At 36.6% G+C, this 15,668-nt stretch overlaps 1 protein-coding gene across 7 annotated transcripts in view; it reads left to right on the forward strand.

Moving 5' to 3' along the window:
- Window positions 1–15,668, forward strand: part of LOC124612654 (ribose-phosphate pyrophosphokinase 1) — a 74,655-nt gene that overhangs the window by 45,440 nt on the left and 13,547 nt on the right. For 3 of the 7 annotated variants that reach the window (XR_006979558.1, XM_047140966.1, XM_047140971.1), the window contains exons 2-4: window positions 3,701–3,890; window positions 4,235–4,418; window positions 5,120–5,197. Coding sequence is in view for 6 of the 7 variants with exons in the window: in XM_047140966.1 (XP_046996922.1) it covers window positions 3,701–3,890; window positions 4,235–4,418; window positions 5,120–5,197 (452 nt within the window). In the remaining variant the exon portion in view is untranslated. Of the gene's footprint in view, window positions 1–3,389; window positions 3,523–3,551; window positions 3,891–4,234; window positions 4,419–5,119; window positions 5,198–15,668 lie in introns of those variants that run through there. The other 4 variants (XM_047140967.1, XM_047140968.1, XM_047140972.1 and 1 more) reach the window with 3 other exon arrangements.

Raw genomic sequence — 15,668 nt, forward strand, 5'->3', positions numbered from 1 at the left:
ATACCTATTGATGCCATCGAAAAGTCAAAGTAGGTTTCTGAAAGGAGCGCAGCCACAGTACATCTTGTAAAGTATAAACAAATAAAGGCACGACGCATGGACGCATCGAATGCCTTGTGCTTTTAGCGTGACTTCCTAGTAGGACAAACGTGGTGCTGCTTCACCTTTTACAGACTTTCTTGTCACAAATGCTCTTTGGTTGAGGAGCCACTCATTGGCTAACAGTGTAGTGAGTTCCACCGATGGGAAATAATTTTACACTCAGGTGACTCAGGCTATAAGAACTCAGATTGACAAAGACGAAGGCAGGAAACAGAATTAAAAAACCACTAAAATACATCAAAAGCAAAAGCAAAGATATTCCACAGTAATATTCGAACGTCAGTGTCGCCACAGCGCTATGTAAAAGTGCAAATGTGTGAGCACCAAAAAGAATAGAAGAGAGAAGGATAGAATCCTGCAAAATATCAATTACATTTTGACAATTTCTGATTGTGTCAAATTATTTGTCAATAATTTCCAAAGCAGTAACTGTGGCATTTCTCTGTTTTTGTTGGTCGGTTGGTTGGTTGATTCAGGGTCTTTTATATTATTTTATTTTATTTGGTATGCATATTCCATGGATCCGTACATGCCAGTGATTCACCTGGATGTGGAATGTCTCAATACAATTGTACAAATACAATTAATGCTACAGAATAGTAATATAATACAATGATATAGATATTAATAAGTATCACTTTTCTCATTTACAAGCTGTCATTTAACTAGTATAGCAATTCACACTATAACATTAACATAATATTTTATCATCTATCTAATAACTAAGAGACTAAATGCATCTATTATTAAGGGAGTGCATTATTTGTGGAAAAGAATTCACCTAAGGAGTACAGTGGATGGTCAAGCAGGTATTTTTTTAATGTACTTTTGAACAGCGTTTCATTTTCTCTTGTACATTTAATATAATTAGGCAATGCATTAAAAGTCTTTATAGCAGCATACTTTAGTCCTTTCTGAACAAGTGATAAATTTTTTAGTTCGACATGTAGATCATCTTTACCTCTAGTATTGTAGTTATGGTATGAACAATTTGTTTCATACTGAGCATAGTCTTTATTAACAACATTCATCAGAGTGTATATGTACTGACATGTTGTAGTCAGTATACCTAACTGTGTGAAAAGTTTTCTACATGAGGCTCGTGGAGGAACCTCACACATCATTCTGACTGCTCTCTTCTGAGCAGTTAAAGTTTATTTTGAGGCTGGTGAATTACTCCAGAAGATTATTCCATAACTTATTAATGGGTGAAAGTATCCAAAGTAAGTTGATTTTAAAATGTTGATGTCCCCAGAATGAGTAATGACTCTTAGAGCAAAATTTGCTGATGAAAGCCTTTTTAAAGTAAGGGACACATGCTGTTCCCAGTTGAGTCTACTGTCAATGTGCACCCCCAGGAATTTAGTGGAGTGCACCTGTTCTAGTTCCTGGCTGTCATGAGCAATTACTATATTTTCTAGAGTTTTATTTTTTGTGTGGAACTGTATAAAATTAGTTTTTTTAATATTAACTGAAAGAGAATTAATTGAAAATCAAGCTGTAACTTCGCTGAGTATATTATTAACATCAGTCTCCAGATCAGCAGTAGACTTACCATTTACTACAATGCTTGTATCATCAGCAAACATTGTAAATTCACAATTTTTACTAATGGACAGGGGTGAATCATTAACATATATTAAAAACAGCAAGGGTCCAAGGAAAAATCCCTGGGGAACTCCATGCTGAGTTTTGCCCCATTCAGAATCCACTAGATTAGAGGATCCTTTGTTACAGCCTTTTAGAACCACCTTTTGTTTCCTGTCTTCAAATTGTGATTTTAGTCAGTTACCTATAGGCACTTTGCTTCCGTAATGATAAGCCTTCTCCAAGACTATCTTGTGGTTTACAGAATCAAAGGCCTTGGAAAGATCACAGAAGACACCAACTGGTGACTTCGTACTATTAATAGACCTCAAGACATCATTTGTGAGTGAATATATGGCGTGCTCTGTGGAAACTCCTTTTTGAAAACCAAACTGTCTCTGGGTAAGAATATTAAGTTTATCAAGATGTTCCACAATCCTGTTATACATTGCCTTTTCAAGAACCTTTGAAAATGTTGTTAAGAGAGAGACACGACGATAATTTTTGACATATGTAGCATCCCCAGACTTGAAAAAAGGTCTCACAATGGCATATTTCATTCCCTCTGGAACAACTCCCTTATAAAGAGAAATGTTGCAAATGTGAGCAAGTACTACACTTACATCATTACTGCAGTCTTTCAACAGTTTACTAGAGATGTTATCTATACCTGAAGATCCTTTACTTTTCAATGAGTGAGTTATTTTTTTTAATTTCATTAACAGTTATAAGTGTTAGATTTATATCATTAAAACTTTGTGGGAGGTTCAGTTTCAGAATATCTGAAGCTTCCCTTAGGTCACTACTCTGACCTATTTGAGAAGTGACAGTTAGAAAGTGGTTGTTAAATGCGTCTGCTATCTGTTTACTATCAGTTATTTCCAAATCGTTAATTTTTGGGACAGCAGTTTTTAAATTTGTCAGATGGTGCAGTAGGTGCTTCCTTCTTTATTACATTCCAAATCGTTCTGATTTTATTATTTGAACGACTAATTTGAGATTCTATGCTCATACTTTTAGATTTTTTAATGTTTTCAATTAAAATTTTACAGTATGTCCTATAATAGTTCATTTGGAGGGGATTATAGCATTGTCTGGTTATTATATACAGTTCTCTCTTTCTCCGGCATGATATTTTTATGCCCTTGGTGAGCTATGGGTTTTTGCTTGATTGCCTGTTCTGTAGTCTGCAGACCTTTTTTGGAAAGACACTTTCAAATATACCTGATGGTTCATCAGTAAATAAATTATATTTTGTTTCAACATAATTTGCAAGATAAGCATAGCTCCAGTCACTCTCCCGAATGCATGATTTGAAGTATTGGATATTTTCCTCATTCATGTTTCTAAAGGTTTTCCACTGTGCACCAGCTTTGCTCTGGTTTGTATTAAAGTTGTCAATTGTGCCATAGGTCCCATCGGATTAGGGAAGGAAGTCGGCCATGCCCTTTCACAGAAACCATCCCAGCATTAACCTGAAGTGACTTAGGAAAATCACGGAAAACCTAAATCAGAATGGCTGGGTGCAGGTTTGAACCGTTGCCTTCCTGAGTGTGAGTCCAGTGTTCTAACCACTGCGCCATCTCGCTCGGTCTCTCTGTTTTGAGATCCAAAATTACTGTTATATAGAATGTCATAAATTGTCTTTCTGTTAGTGTTCCTGATGAACACTTACTAAGATTTTTTCATAAGTTTCCCATGACACGAGTTCAGCAGAACACAAATCATAACCATCAATAAACAGTAATTTTGATGTTGACACTTGCGTGTAAATTCGTTGGTATTACTGAGCCGTGAGTATTCTTTGTCTCTGTACGAGTGCTTGAAGGAGCGGTAATAATTTCGTACAATATATCAAAGCAATATAAAGAAATAGTCATTGAATCTCTAAAGACTATATACATAGTTGCTGGCATCGCTTTTGTTGTCAAAGTCAAACGGAAGTGATGTAATACCTTATCCGCTCATCACTGATTGGTTGTATAGTATTCAGTTATGCCTGTTTTATCAGATCCAGTGCGTGCGAGAAGTCTGATCCGTGCAAACCTTGAGAAGCCTAGTGTGTTGCTTCGGAGTAGGATGCCGAACATCAAAGTTTTTAGTGGTACATCGCATCCAGACCTTGCGCAGCGGATTGTCGACCGTCTTGGAATAGATCTGGGAAAAGTCGTTACTAAGAAATTTAGTAACCTTGAGACATGGTAAGTTGTTTTTATTTACCTCTTTTTGTTTGCATCAAATTTCCGAGATCCATGCAGCGTCTGTATCGCTTTTTCAAGTTTCAGTGCTTTATGTTTTGTGCTGGAACTTTACAAGCGTTCTCTTGTCTTCCGCTTGCCGGCTTCAAATTAATTGCGCCGTTGGTGGCGTTATTAAAACATTCAAAAACATAGAATCGGATAGCATGTGGGCAGCAATTTGCTTGAGGACTTGTGTAATAATCTTGTTTCGCTTCTTAAATTAATTTAGTGTGACGGATTTTTTTATTATGTAGATAACTTACTGATACTATTATGAGCTGTATAAGTTTGTTTACACGTTTCAGCGTAGAGATTGGAGAATCAGTCCGTGGGGAAGATGTGTATATTGTTCAAAGTGGAAGTGGCGAAGTAAACGATAACTTAATGGAATTGTTGATTATGATAAACGCTTGTAAAATAGCGTCTGCTTCTCGAGTGACTGCTGTCATTCCATGTTTCCCATACGCAAGACAGGATAAGAAAGACAAGGTATGCTTCTTAATTTATATATTTACGTTTACTGCATGTGTGTTGATTTAAGAGAATACTCATTTTATTGAGGGTATCATATGAAGGCAATAGCGTGCAAGACTGAACTGATGGGCCAAGAATTGTGCTTCGTGTGTTAAGTTATGATTCCGTATTGCACTGCAGTTATGGTATTTTTCAGTGAAGTATTGGACAGTTGTGATATTTGCCTCACATACACTACTTATAGACATAAAGTGAAACGTTCTTAAATATCGTTCAGTGATATTTAATATAGGCCTATTTATACAGCTATTTGTGTGTGTACACTTCTTCACGGCTGTTCCTCTACTATTACATCTTTGTAGATACTTTAGTAGGTAATTCATATTAAGAAAATTGAGATGGATGCTGGTATGTTACATTAAGTGTGTGTGCTTTGATGAACTTGTTTATACTTTTTAAGAACTGTTTATGATGCATTTTTGTTATATATGTACATCTCCTTATTTCTAAGAAATTGTTTGATTGTTAAATATTTTTCTTCTATGTAATCTGATGTTTAAAACTTCAGTGTTGAGTGCCTATGCTTTCTTAATTTTTTCCTACTACTATTTATGTAGATTTCAGGGCCTTCGTATCATTTCAGTTCATTGTGTACTCATCGTGGCATTCTTGCCTGTTTATTTCATGTGTTCAAGTTTTTTCTTGTGATCTCACAGGCTGGTGGAGATGGGGAAAGTAACGGAAATGATGTTACTCCTTTCAGATTGAAACCCAACAACGAATGGAAGTTTCGGGTAATTGTAACAATATCCTTAAACTGATGGAAATTAAAAAAAAAAAAAAAAAATTTACATGTTATGGGATTTCAATTCTTCTTTTGGGATGGCTCGTCATTGTTGTGGGAAGTCTTGTACTGGAAGAATGCACAGGCGGTGGAATAGCTGTAAACTCTCCCTCTTTTCCTTTGATCTCCTGTTCCTCTTCTTTCAGACAACATTGTGGGTCTATAATGGAATGCATACCATATTACTTAACAGGCCAAAAATTTTATTAATGGTAATAGTAGTGTCACCTGCTTTTACAGAAGGGCAAGCTTGTGCTTAAAGTATCTGTGCTACATTACTAATCAGTTCTTTATGCTTGTGAGATTATGTTGTTATAAAGATGTGTCAATTACTTCCTATGTAGGAAACTTGCTTAATATGCAATTGCTTGTGGCTACTGTACACCATATTTTGGCAGTGGAAGATTTTTCTTTAACTCCATTGAGTTTCCACATTGTGATCAAAGGCTAATCATTGTAGGTGCTACAGAAGAATACAGATTAGATGGATTGGTCAGATAACTATTGAAGATGTATTAAGAAAGATTTTTGGAGAAAATATGTTTATGGCACAGCTTCAAGAAGAGACATAAAAGAATTGTTAGTTTGGTGATTGGTGATGGGCGTATGAGTGAAAAATCACTGAGGTAGAGAAAGGCTTTATTACAGTAAGCAGGATCAAATAGATGTAGGTTGCAGTAATTGCCTAGATATGAAGAGGATCATTAGGATAGATTAGTTTAGGGAGCTGCATCAAGCCGACGTTTGGACTGAAGACCGCAAAACATGATCAGACATATTGCTAATGTCCTATCAAGCACAAATCGCAGCATTGTTGCTGTTAACTAGTGTACCAAGTTTCATTTGCTTGTTCGTAATCTACAGGTTTGCTCAGGTTTGAGTTTCTTGTGTGCAGTATATTTTAAAAGTCTTTTATTTTGCATTGTTTTGTTGTGTGATGGCAATATCGAATAAACAGGCTTAGCTTCCATGATCCCTAAACAGTAATTTCCACTACTGAGAGCAGTTGAATCCTGGTCAAGAAACATTTGAACTAGGGCAACTAAAGGTGCGAAGTTAGAATGAATATTATGAAGTTGCCATATTTCAAATGCAATGGAAAATCTGTTTCAAATTCAGCATAAGAATATGTATGAAATGCTAGTACAGAGATATTCACAGAAAGTGTGTCATATACAAGAAAAATGATAGATAATCTGCTCTGCGATCGTCGTCCTGCTGCTCCTGACTAAGCAAGGTGACACAGTTATTAAGGTGCGGGACTCACCAGGTCAAGAGGAATATTAAATACCAGTTGTCGGCTTTGCTAAGTGGCACAGTGATACTGGTTGCTGCCACATCACTTTTTCATGCATATATTCTGTTCTGTTCTGTTAATTGGTGAAGCCAAGCAGTGGGTGTTTTTTTTTTTTGGGGGGGGGGGGGGGTGGCAGGACTAGTTGTGATGACAAATTAATCTGTGACTGGGTGTGAGGTATAGGTTAGGTAGGAAGGTAAGTTTGCTTTTGAGTTGGCATAGACAACATATGTAATACTAAAGAGAAACTGGTTGTAGCGACAGCCTAATCCATAACTTAGCCCTTTTGAAAAACTCACCAATAGCATCACATTACAGCCACTAAATTGTTTATAGAGACTGTCGTATGTTTCCTATGTCACTTGTCAAGGCTGACGACTCGTATCAAACATTCCTCTATATGAGACTCATCTGCAGGAAGAGCATGGTTTAAATACTAATTCAGTCATCCAAATTTAAATTTCCTGGTGTTTCCATAAATCAGTCACAGTAAATACAGGGATTATTGTAATATTCATTAATGTGAAAAATTCTGAGTTGCTCATTGTTTACTCCATATTACACTGAAGGTACATCTACAGCTAGCTATGTTCTAAAGATCTGTATCCACTAGCAAGTAAACTTAGTCACTTGCAGAACCTACTTCTGCCAAGTCTTTTGACGTGGATCACAGCTGGCAAATTGACCTCTGCAAGGTTCAACAAACAGCAAGTACCTTCTGAAAGTTAGTGGAAACAGTTTCTTTCATCGTGCTGCAATTATTTCTGAACTTGCATGTCGCTGGAAGTTTTTCTGGAATTTGTAAAAGTTGTGTGTGTTCAGGACCGGTACAAAAATAGACGCGTTGGAAAGTGACAAATACTTGTGCAGTAGTGAAAGAATGATATTGTTAATTCAGAAAGTAGAGTGCTATCCTGTAGTGTGGGACATGAAGGACATCGATTAAGGATAGGATTAATAAAGCACAACACATTAGATACTGCTGCAGCAGATTTTGAGATAAGAGGGGCGAAGAAGGAGGGAAAAAAATAAAATAAAAAATCTACCAATTGCGCACTCAAAGTGTACAAGAAATAAGTAAAATGTTTCTTGAAAACTTAAGTATGTACACCTGCATCCATTCCTTCACCAGAAAAATTATCTTGACTTTTTGTTTTTCATCAAAATTTTTCTTTACTAATACTAATAATTTCAAAATAGTGGCAGTTCCTCTGATATTTTAACCACGACATTATAAACTTCTACCTGCCTATCTCAAGGGCGGACTCAAGAGGGAAAACTTCAGCAAGTACTTGCAAAGTTCTGAAATTCCCTTGCCCCAGCTACTTGCAGAAGTAAACTTGTACAAGTTTTTGTTCTAATGTAAATGCTGCAGCAAATACTTGCAACATTACATGCTAATAGACACAAACCTTAGGGTTGAGAAACATTGCTAGGGCAGTCAGCTAGGCATACTGCCCCTAATAAGACCATGCCTAGTAAAGCACTGTTCTACTCAAATCAACTTTTGGGTTGATTACTGCTCTGTCAGCTGCTTTGAAAAGGCAACTGTTGATTTAAAGTCTCATATCTGTGTAATCAGATATTAATTTCAGTTCAAATTACCTTCTCATTGATAGGCTATTTAAAGTTTAATCTTCCTTCCTGGACCTCCAAAACTGACTGTTGGTAGTAGTATCTCATTAAAGCACTGCATTCATGTGGTAAGCTGAGTGAGCAGCAGTCTTTCCCTATCACTGCAGTCCACACAGTTTGCTCTCGCTCACTTCCAAGCAGGCAAGAACTTGGCAAGTTAGGCCTTAACAGGTTCATTTTGTTTAAGGTAACATGATGGTTAGCTAAGTCACAGGGCAGTGCGAGACCTACGGATGCACATCGAGCTTGCACATGCAGCAACTTTGTAGCTGTTGCTCATGTGTGTTGTTCTGTAAGTTGATGTGCAATTTAACAAAATAATGTTGTCGTCTTCAGTATCTTTCACCTGGTTGCGTGAAGTTTATTCACACTCTCCCTTGCTGCGCACATTGGGCATGTGCTTGCAGTACTGTAGTTAATACATCAGAGGTTGACACCTATACAGTACTTTTTTTGCACCAATAATAAGATTCATAATTGCCTTTTGTTTTAGGATCAATTAAATTTTCCTCTGAAATGATAAAAAAGGATATTCTGTACTACAATAAATTAAAATACAAAGTTACTTTCATTATGAAAATGCAAAATCACGAAAGCACAGAGCAAAACATTCAGCTGAATAAAACTAGGTATCCTATAGTGCACAGGCACTGCATTGATAGATAGGGATGTGAATTTGTTCTGCATTGGCTCTTAGACTTGTTAACATTTCAATACATTTGATAGACTAATTTTTCAGTAACTCCTTTACAGTTATCTGTTCATTTACTGCAACACCCACACATATTTATATTGAGTCCCATTTACTGATTTTTAATCAGCAGTTTAAACTTTGTTTGAATGTGATTGCTGTCCTCCTCTACGGAATTATGGTGTGCTGAGACTGATATCTCTCTCTCTCTCTCTCTCTCTCTCTCTCTCTCTCTCTCTCTCTCTCTCTCTCTCTCTCTCTCTCTCTGTGGTGTGGTGTGTGTGTCTAAAATAATTGGTCTTGAGTGATAAAACTAATTAATGCAGCCTAACATTTGCTCCAAGTGTAATACACTGTGTTTGTATAAATAAATAACAGTTATAAGATAGTCAAATGTTCTAGTATGTGCTAGACAAATCACTGCCGAGTTGTTGATGCGCACATGTATATATCTGTTTATATTTTATTGTCTTCATTGGATCACTCAAATGACAATAACAGTTTTTTTGGAAATGACACAAAATGATGTGATGGATGTAACAGTCAACTCTAATTTATGCCAGACAAAGTGAAGATTATTGCTTGTTCAGATGGTACAGAGCTATGTGTGAATCTCACTCTCTTGCTTAATCTCAGTATCTTGGGTATGCAGAGGATGATGATGTCATTGTGCTTGTGACTTGCTGAATGGTGTCATTTCTTCATTCCCTGAATTTGTCAGACTAATTTTTGCACATAATATCAAAGCAGTGCATGGTAATGAGAAGGAATTCTTTGTCAGTTATCTGTGTTAGTCATTGGCTATGCTTTCAAAATTAGATGCAGGGAAGGTTTCACAAATATTATGAAGGCAGGGATTATGTTAATGAGTGAAGAGGTGATGGTGTTCTAAATCTTTAGGGTAAAAAATAACAACTTTTAAGTAACAACCATCAGGCTGTGTGCACTATCCAAATATCCCTGTTTGTTGTGTAATGAGATAAACAGTTGGAAACATACCAACCAGTTCCTGTATCAACCAGTTCCTCTTCAGTTTCTAGTGGTTACCTGTTACCAAACTTTTCACTGTACATTAATGTTCCTTTCCGGAAACATCATCATCTTACATCATACATTAAATGAATGTTTGCAAGTACCTGTAACATGTAGTACACTGTATTTGTGTATTTTTTCTTTTTTTTCTTCAAGGTAGCACTATTCAGCATCATTGTGAGAGTTCTCAGTTTGATCCTATACCATATGTGTAATTTTGATCTTTCGTATTTGGGACACAGTGCACAACACACAGTTTTGTAGCTGTAGAATGAATTTATGTGCCACTGACGGATTTAATTTGCACTGTGATGTTTAGTTTTTGTTAAGCATTTGTATGATAGTTTGTTTGTGTTACTGGTGCAGGCTGGAAATTGAAAAAGAATTGCAACTGTAGTTATGATTTCACTGACAGAAGGTATCTTTCAGCAAACAAATTGTTCAGTATGGAAAAAAAAAACACAATTGATCATGATGTTTTCCCGTATGACTGAAGATAGTTCGTTGTTGAAAGCAGACAGAAAAAACTTAAAGCAGCAGAAATGTGGCTTTGGAGAAGGCTAACAGAGCCCAGCTGAATAAGAAAGAATATCCAGTGTAGAACAGGGGAAACTCATAGCATCTATCCAGAAAAAGGAACACTGAGCATTTTTTATCATTTATTTAGATGCTATAAGTATTTAACAAGTAAATTGGAAGGAACAAACTTGGAAGGGAAGGCAAAGACAGAAAATAATAAAAGATCTATGGGCAGTATTAAAATTATCGAGAAATGAAGAAAACAGAAAATAGATGAGTGGCCAGAGCATCAAGGCACTGCCTGTGGTGGTGGTGGTGGTGGTGGTGGTGGTGGTAAGAAGAAGAATAAGAAGAATAATCATTGTGTTATAGAACACAGCAATAGCTTTACTGAAGTTCATTATTGTATTTCCTATGTTTTCTGTTAATTTTAACTTACAAATAATGAAGAAAACTGCAACTGGATGTGATGGTAAAATTTTACACTTGCGAAGAAGTGTGACTCACTTCAAATTGCTACCTGGTTACTCTGACTAGTTCTGCATGAATGATTGCTCGAACTGCTTCTTGTGACAGCGTGACTGCCAGTGCATGTGTGGCTACAGTGAAAGAGGCTAGATTGCTTCTCGTTCTCCATAAGCCTCACAGTTGATTGAGTTTTATGTATTATATTTTATGCATTTGAAAGAGAGTTAGCTCAGGGAAGAGAAATATGCTGTTATCCAAATAAAATTAATTTCATGCAAACAAGTTTGGCGTTGACAAAAGCTTCTTGTTATTGAGTTTCTAGAAGATATATAGCAGTAATTTTTCACTAATGTTTTCAAAATATTGAAATTAATTATTTACAGCAAAATGGAAAAGTGGCAGAGACCAACTTCGGCAAAGATCAGTTGAAGTTCCAGAGAAACGTAGAATCATATGAAGCAGTACCGACTCTACAGCTTCCGTAAAAGGAAAGCAAACATATGTTTATAGCATTTGTACATTTAAAGAGAGCAAATGAATGTTGTCAAATCAGGCAATGCTGAGGAAATTGGATTAGGAAATGAGGTTTTAAAAGTAGAATCAGTTATGCTATTTGGGCTCAAAATAACTGATGATGGCCAAAATAGGGAAGATATAAAATGCAATAAATGAAAAGCACCAATTTGCTTTTGTTCTACAATATTACTTTTATTGTGTTAATCGGTTTTCGGCTTACAACGCCATCTTCAGAGATTTTCTGAGTATTGTTACCAAAGAAGTTGCAATGTTTGCAAACATTGAAAGAGAAGTAACTTTCTCATTGCATTACCACCACACTGTCAAAGATGTTACTTACTGTATGTTTCTGCTTCAATCTAGATGTTACTTCTCTTTCAATGTTGTTTGCAAACAGTGTAACTTGTTTGGTAACAATACTCGGTAAGTGTCTGAAGATGGGCTTGTATGCCGAAAAACCGGTTAACACAATAAAAGTAACATTGTAGAACAAAAGCAAACTGGTGCATTTCATTTGTTATAATGTTGTTCTACCAAGAACCAATGAAAGATTCTGTTAACATGAGATAAAATGCAGACTGCCAACAGCAAGAAAAGCATTATTGAAAAGAATAATTTGGTAACATCTAATATGTAGTGTGTATGGAAAATTAAACATGAGCAATTTGCAATTCAGGAGATTAGAAGATTTTGAAATGTGGTACTGTGGAACAATGTTGAAGGTTAAGATGAGTAGTAGAGATGGGCAAAACGGTTCTTTTCAGAGATCGGATCAGAACTGTTCACTCCTTGAAATGAACTAGCTCTTTTTCATGACTCACCACTCATTCACAATAGAAAATAAATGGAAGGCACATTGCCCTTTAAACTTGGTTTATTCCAGTACTATACCTGTATTTTGATCTTATTGATCCTATTTTGAAGTAACACAGATAATGAGTAAGAATTTTGTATTGTTTATTGAAATTTCCACGATATGACAAAGTTTTTGATTATTGATTTATTTTGCATTATCGTGGTTTTTTGGGTGATCAAAAAATGTTGTAACTTGAGATTTGCATTAACAATATATTTGGCTATAATGTATTAAAATTTCATTAACCTCGTACAAATACATTGCAAGCCATATATTTTTAAAGTGAACGTTTACTTCCGAAGACGCTTAAAATCGCAAAATCCGTACTACAATAAGAAAAAATATATAAATTTGACTGTAAGACCAAAGTGCTGCATATAGCCTTCCACAGAATAAAACAAGGAAAATATTGGTGTATCACATTTTGCTATACATTTATCGGTTCGCTTATAATTAACGCGTAAATTCGAGTGTCCATAATAAAAAATCCTATAGTAAGAGGAGCCGTCAGGAACCTAATCTGATCAGTTTAAACAAATAAAAATAAAATAAAAACAAATGATGTATACATATCATAATTATGTAATATACATAATGGTATTACTATGAAGAACAATATCCAGTAGAGACGAACTCCGATGCAGAGGCGCTGAGTCAAGCAGGTCGAGCCGCAAGCTGTATTACTGCGTGAGCTAAGACCACAGAGACTCAGAGTGACACCTGAGTTGCTTTGCTCAACGCTCTGGCTAGAGTCGAGAGTGGTGGGGTGAGCGTTGAGCAGGCGAGTTCCGAGGGTGGGGGGTACAGGTGAACGGCCACCAGTCACCCGCTCCGAGACAAATCGTCCGTTCTCTTGCGAGCAGATTGTTGCAGGTAGTTCTTATGTTCTCCGCACTAGGAGACTCTCTGTCCTGTTGCTCGCATCAACTGCCCAGAGGGCAGGACGTGCGACTGAAACGATCGCCGACGGAGTGCGATGCTAAGTTAAGGTGCGCCAGACACTGCACGCAGCAGAGGAACCACAGAGATGGCACGGCATATGTGAAACACAAAATCCAATGGGGCACTGCACAATGCAGGCAGCCAAGGCAGAAGCAGGGCAGAGGCCGGCGCTGGCTGTGTTGTGTGGCGTGCAGTGTGCTCTGACCAGCAGAGGCCCCACTGATCTGCTCCGGCTCTCTCTCTCTCTCTCTTTCTCTTTCTCTCTCTGTGCTGTGGGAAACGTTTGGAGCAACCGTTCTTTTTTTATGAATCACTGATTGTTCACTCCTTTGAAAGATTCAACTTTACGAATCAGTTCAGGAGCGGATCCCCCATCTCTTATGAGTAGATGGAATAACAAAGGAGGTGGTACTGAATTGAATTGAGGAAATCGGAAATACATGCCCCAACTTTACTAAGGGATTAGGTGATAGAACACGCCCTAGGCATCAAGGAATTGAGCAGCGTTTTATCAAAACTCAATACATGCAAAAAAGTAAATTTTCATGGAAATAATTTTTTTAAATGCCATACACATATACTAAGTACATAAACAAAGTAATGTAATGTTTACACAGCTTTTGTAGGCATATATCAAATATTTTTATTGAGTACAGGGATAAAATTTCAAAGTTTTGTCAATAAATGCAAAGTTGCAGGTTAAAAGTTTTGTTGATATATATGTCCAGAGAGGTTTTTTTCTGTTGCATTTTTTCGTTGCCATTAGTTAAAAGAAACATACTTAATTGCACTTTTATGCAAAATGAACACTAACACTTCAGTGTCACAATTTTTCATAAATATTTGATAATCAGAAGTACAGAATAGCCAAAAAAGGTTATTGAAATACAACAAAATATACTGGCTACAATAATATTAAACTGTAGTCTGTCTTTACACATCCCTGACATTGGTTGAAATGTTGCAGCACATTCAGGTACTCCTTCGCCCTCTCTTTTCCTTAGGCTGATTTTATCAAAATATATTTTTCCTTTGTGCCTCCTTCCTGATGTTATGGTGATGTCAATGCGTATTTTAGTAACAATTAATCTTGGTCAGTTTTGTTTAAACTACTTGACAATGAAAAGTTGTGATATCAGTGAGATCAGCAGCTCTGTATTCTTTTCTTCCTGAGGCTTTTGGATTCACTGGTATGTCTGGTATCCCATGTGAACAAGCAGTTGCCAGCATTCTCTTATTCTTGTTGGATTTCTTGTATGCTTTCACTCTCAACTAGGACTTCCTGCAACCTGAGCACCAAGTTATAGGTATACTCTTTTTCTGAAACACTTGTATTAACTTCCATTTTGTAGTTAAACAGCTTACTCTTTTACTGCAAACTTCGTCCTGACAAAGCTGGCTCAAACGGAGCAATAATCAGTAGTTAAAGTTGTTATATAAACCACTAATTTCTGTCATCGGTTCTGCAGAAACATCTGTCAGATTATCGTTGACAATGACTTACTACGTTATTGTCCTGCCTTTAGGTGTCTCGGAAGCAAAGCACAGTTTGCACATATTGACTTTTGGTTTAACTGACTGAGAACAAATATAGAGTTTTTTTCATAAACTCATAGTTTTCAACACCAAAGATCAAATGTTGACCAGAAGATTTCAGCAGGTCATGCATGGCAAGAAGCTTGATTCGTAACTACAAAAATCTGAATTTTGAAAAATTGGGGCAGTTATCAACTTTTGGAAGAAAAAAAGTTCCGTAATTGTCAGTTTGTTAATGGAAGTGGGGGGGGGGGGGGCGGAGAATTGTAGAGTGAGACAAATGCTTGAGTACAGGTTCAGATAGATGTAGGATGCTTTAGAGATGAAGAGGCTTGCACAAGACAAAATTAAGCATTGAGAGCTGGATCAGACCAGTCTTTGGACTGGAGGAAGGGAGGTGGCGAAACCAGTTGCAATATCACCCCACACACACACACACACACACACACACACACACACACACACACACACACCAATTAAATCCATCATAAATTAATCCAGAAAATTACTTGCATAATCACATAGGCTTGCAGTGTGACTGACTGCATGATTAATACATCCCAGAACAGATTGCACCTTCTGAGCAGCTTTTTGTTCTCAAACTATTTTTATATTGTAGAGCACCGCTATCCATTTCTGGCTTACAGAATACATTGACTTATTTGAAGATTTCATTATAAATTAAAATGATTGAGCAGTCATTGCTACCACAGCATTTTTAATGTATTTGTAGCAAATATTACAATTAAATTTTGCTTGTTGGACAATAATTACCTACGTGGGTGATCCTTTGGTTAAGAAGTTAGTGATTTTTTAATTACGTTTTCTACATCAGATTTCAAAAGTGGTGTCACAACCAGTATTTCTGTATCACCAAGTTGGCATCAGGTGATCTGTTAAGAAGAAAGAGGAGGGAATACTAAAATACT

This window comes from Schistocerca americana, chromosome 4 (assembly GCF_021461395.2).
Source record: "Schistocerca americana isolate TAMUIC-IGC-003095 chromosome 4, iqSchAmer2.1, whole genome shotgun sequence".
Taxonomy (NCBI): domain Eukaryota; kingdom Metazoa; phylum Arthropoda; class Insecta; order Orthoptera; family Acrididae; genus Schistocerca; species Schistocerca americana.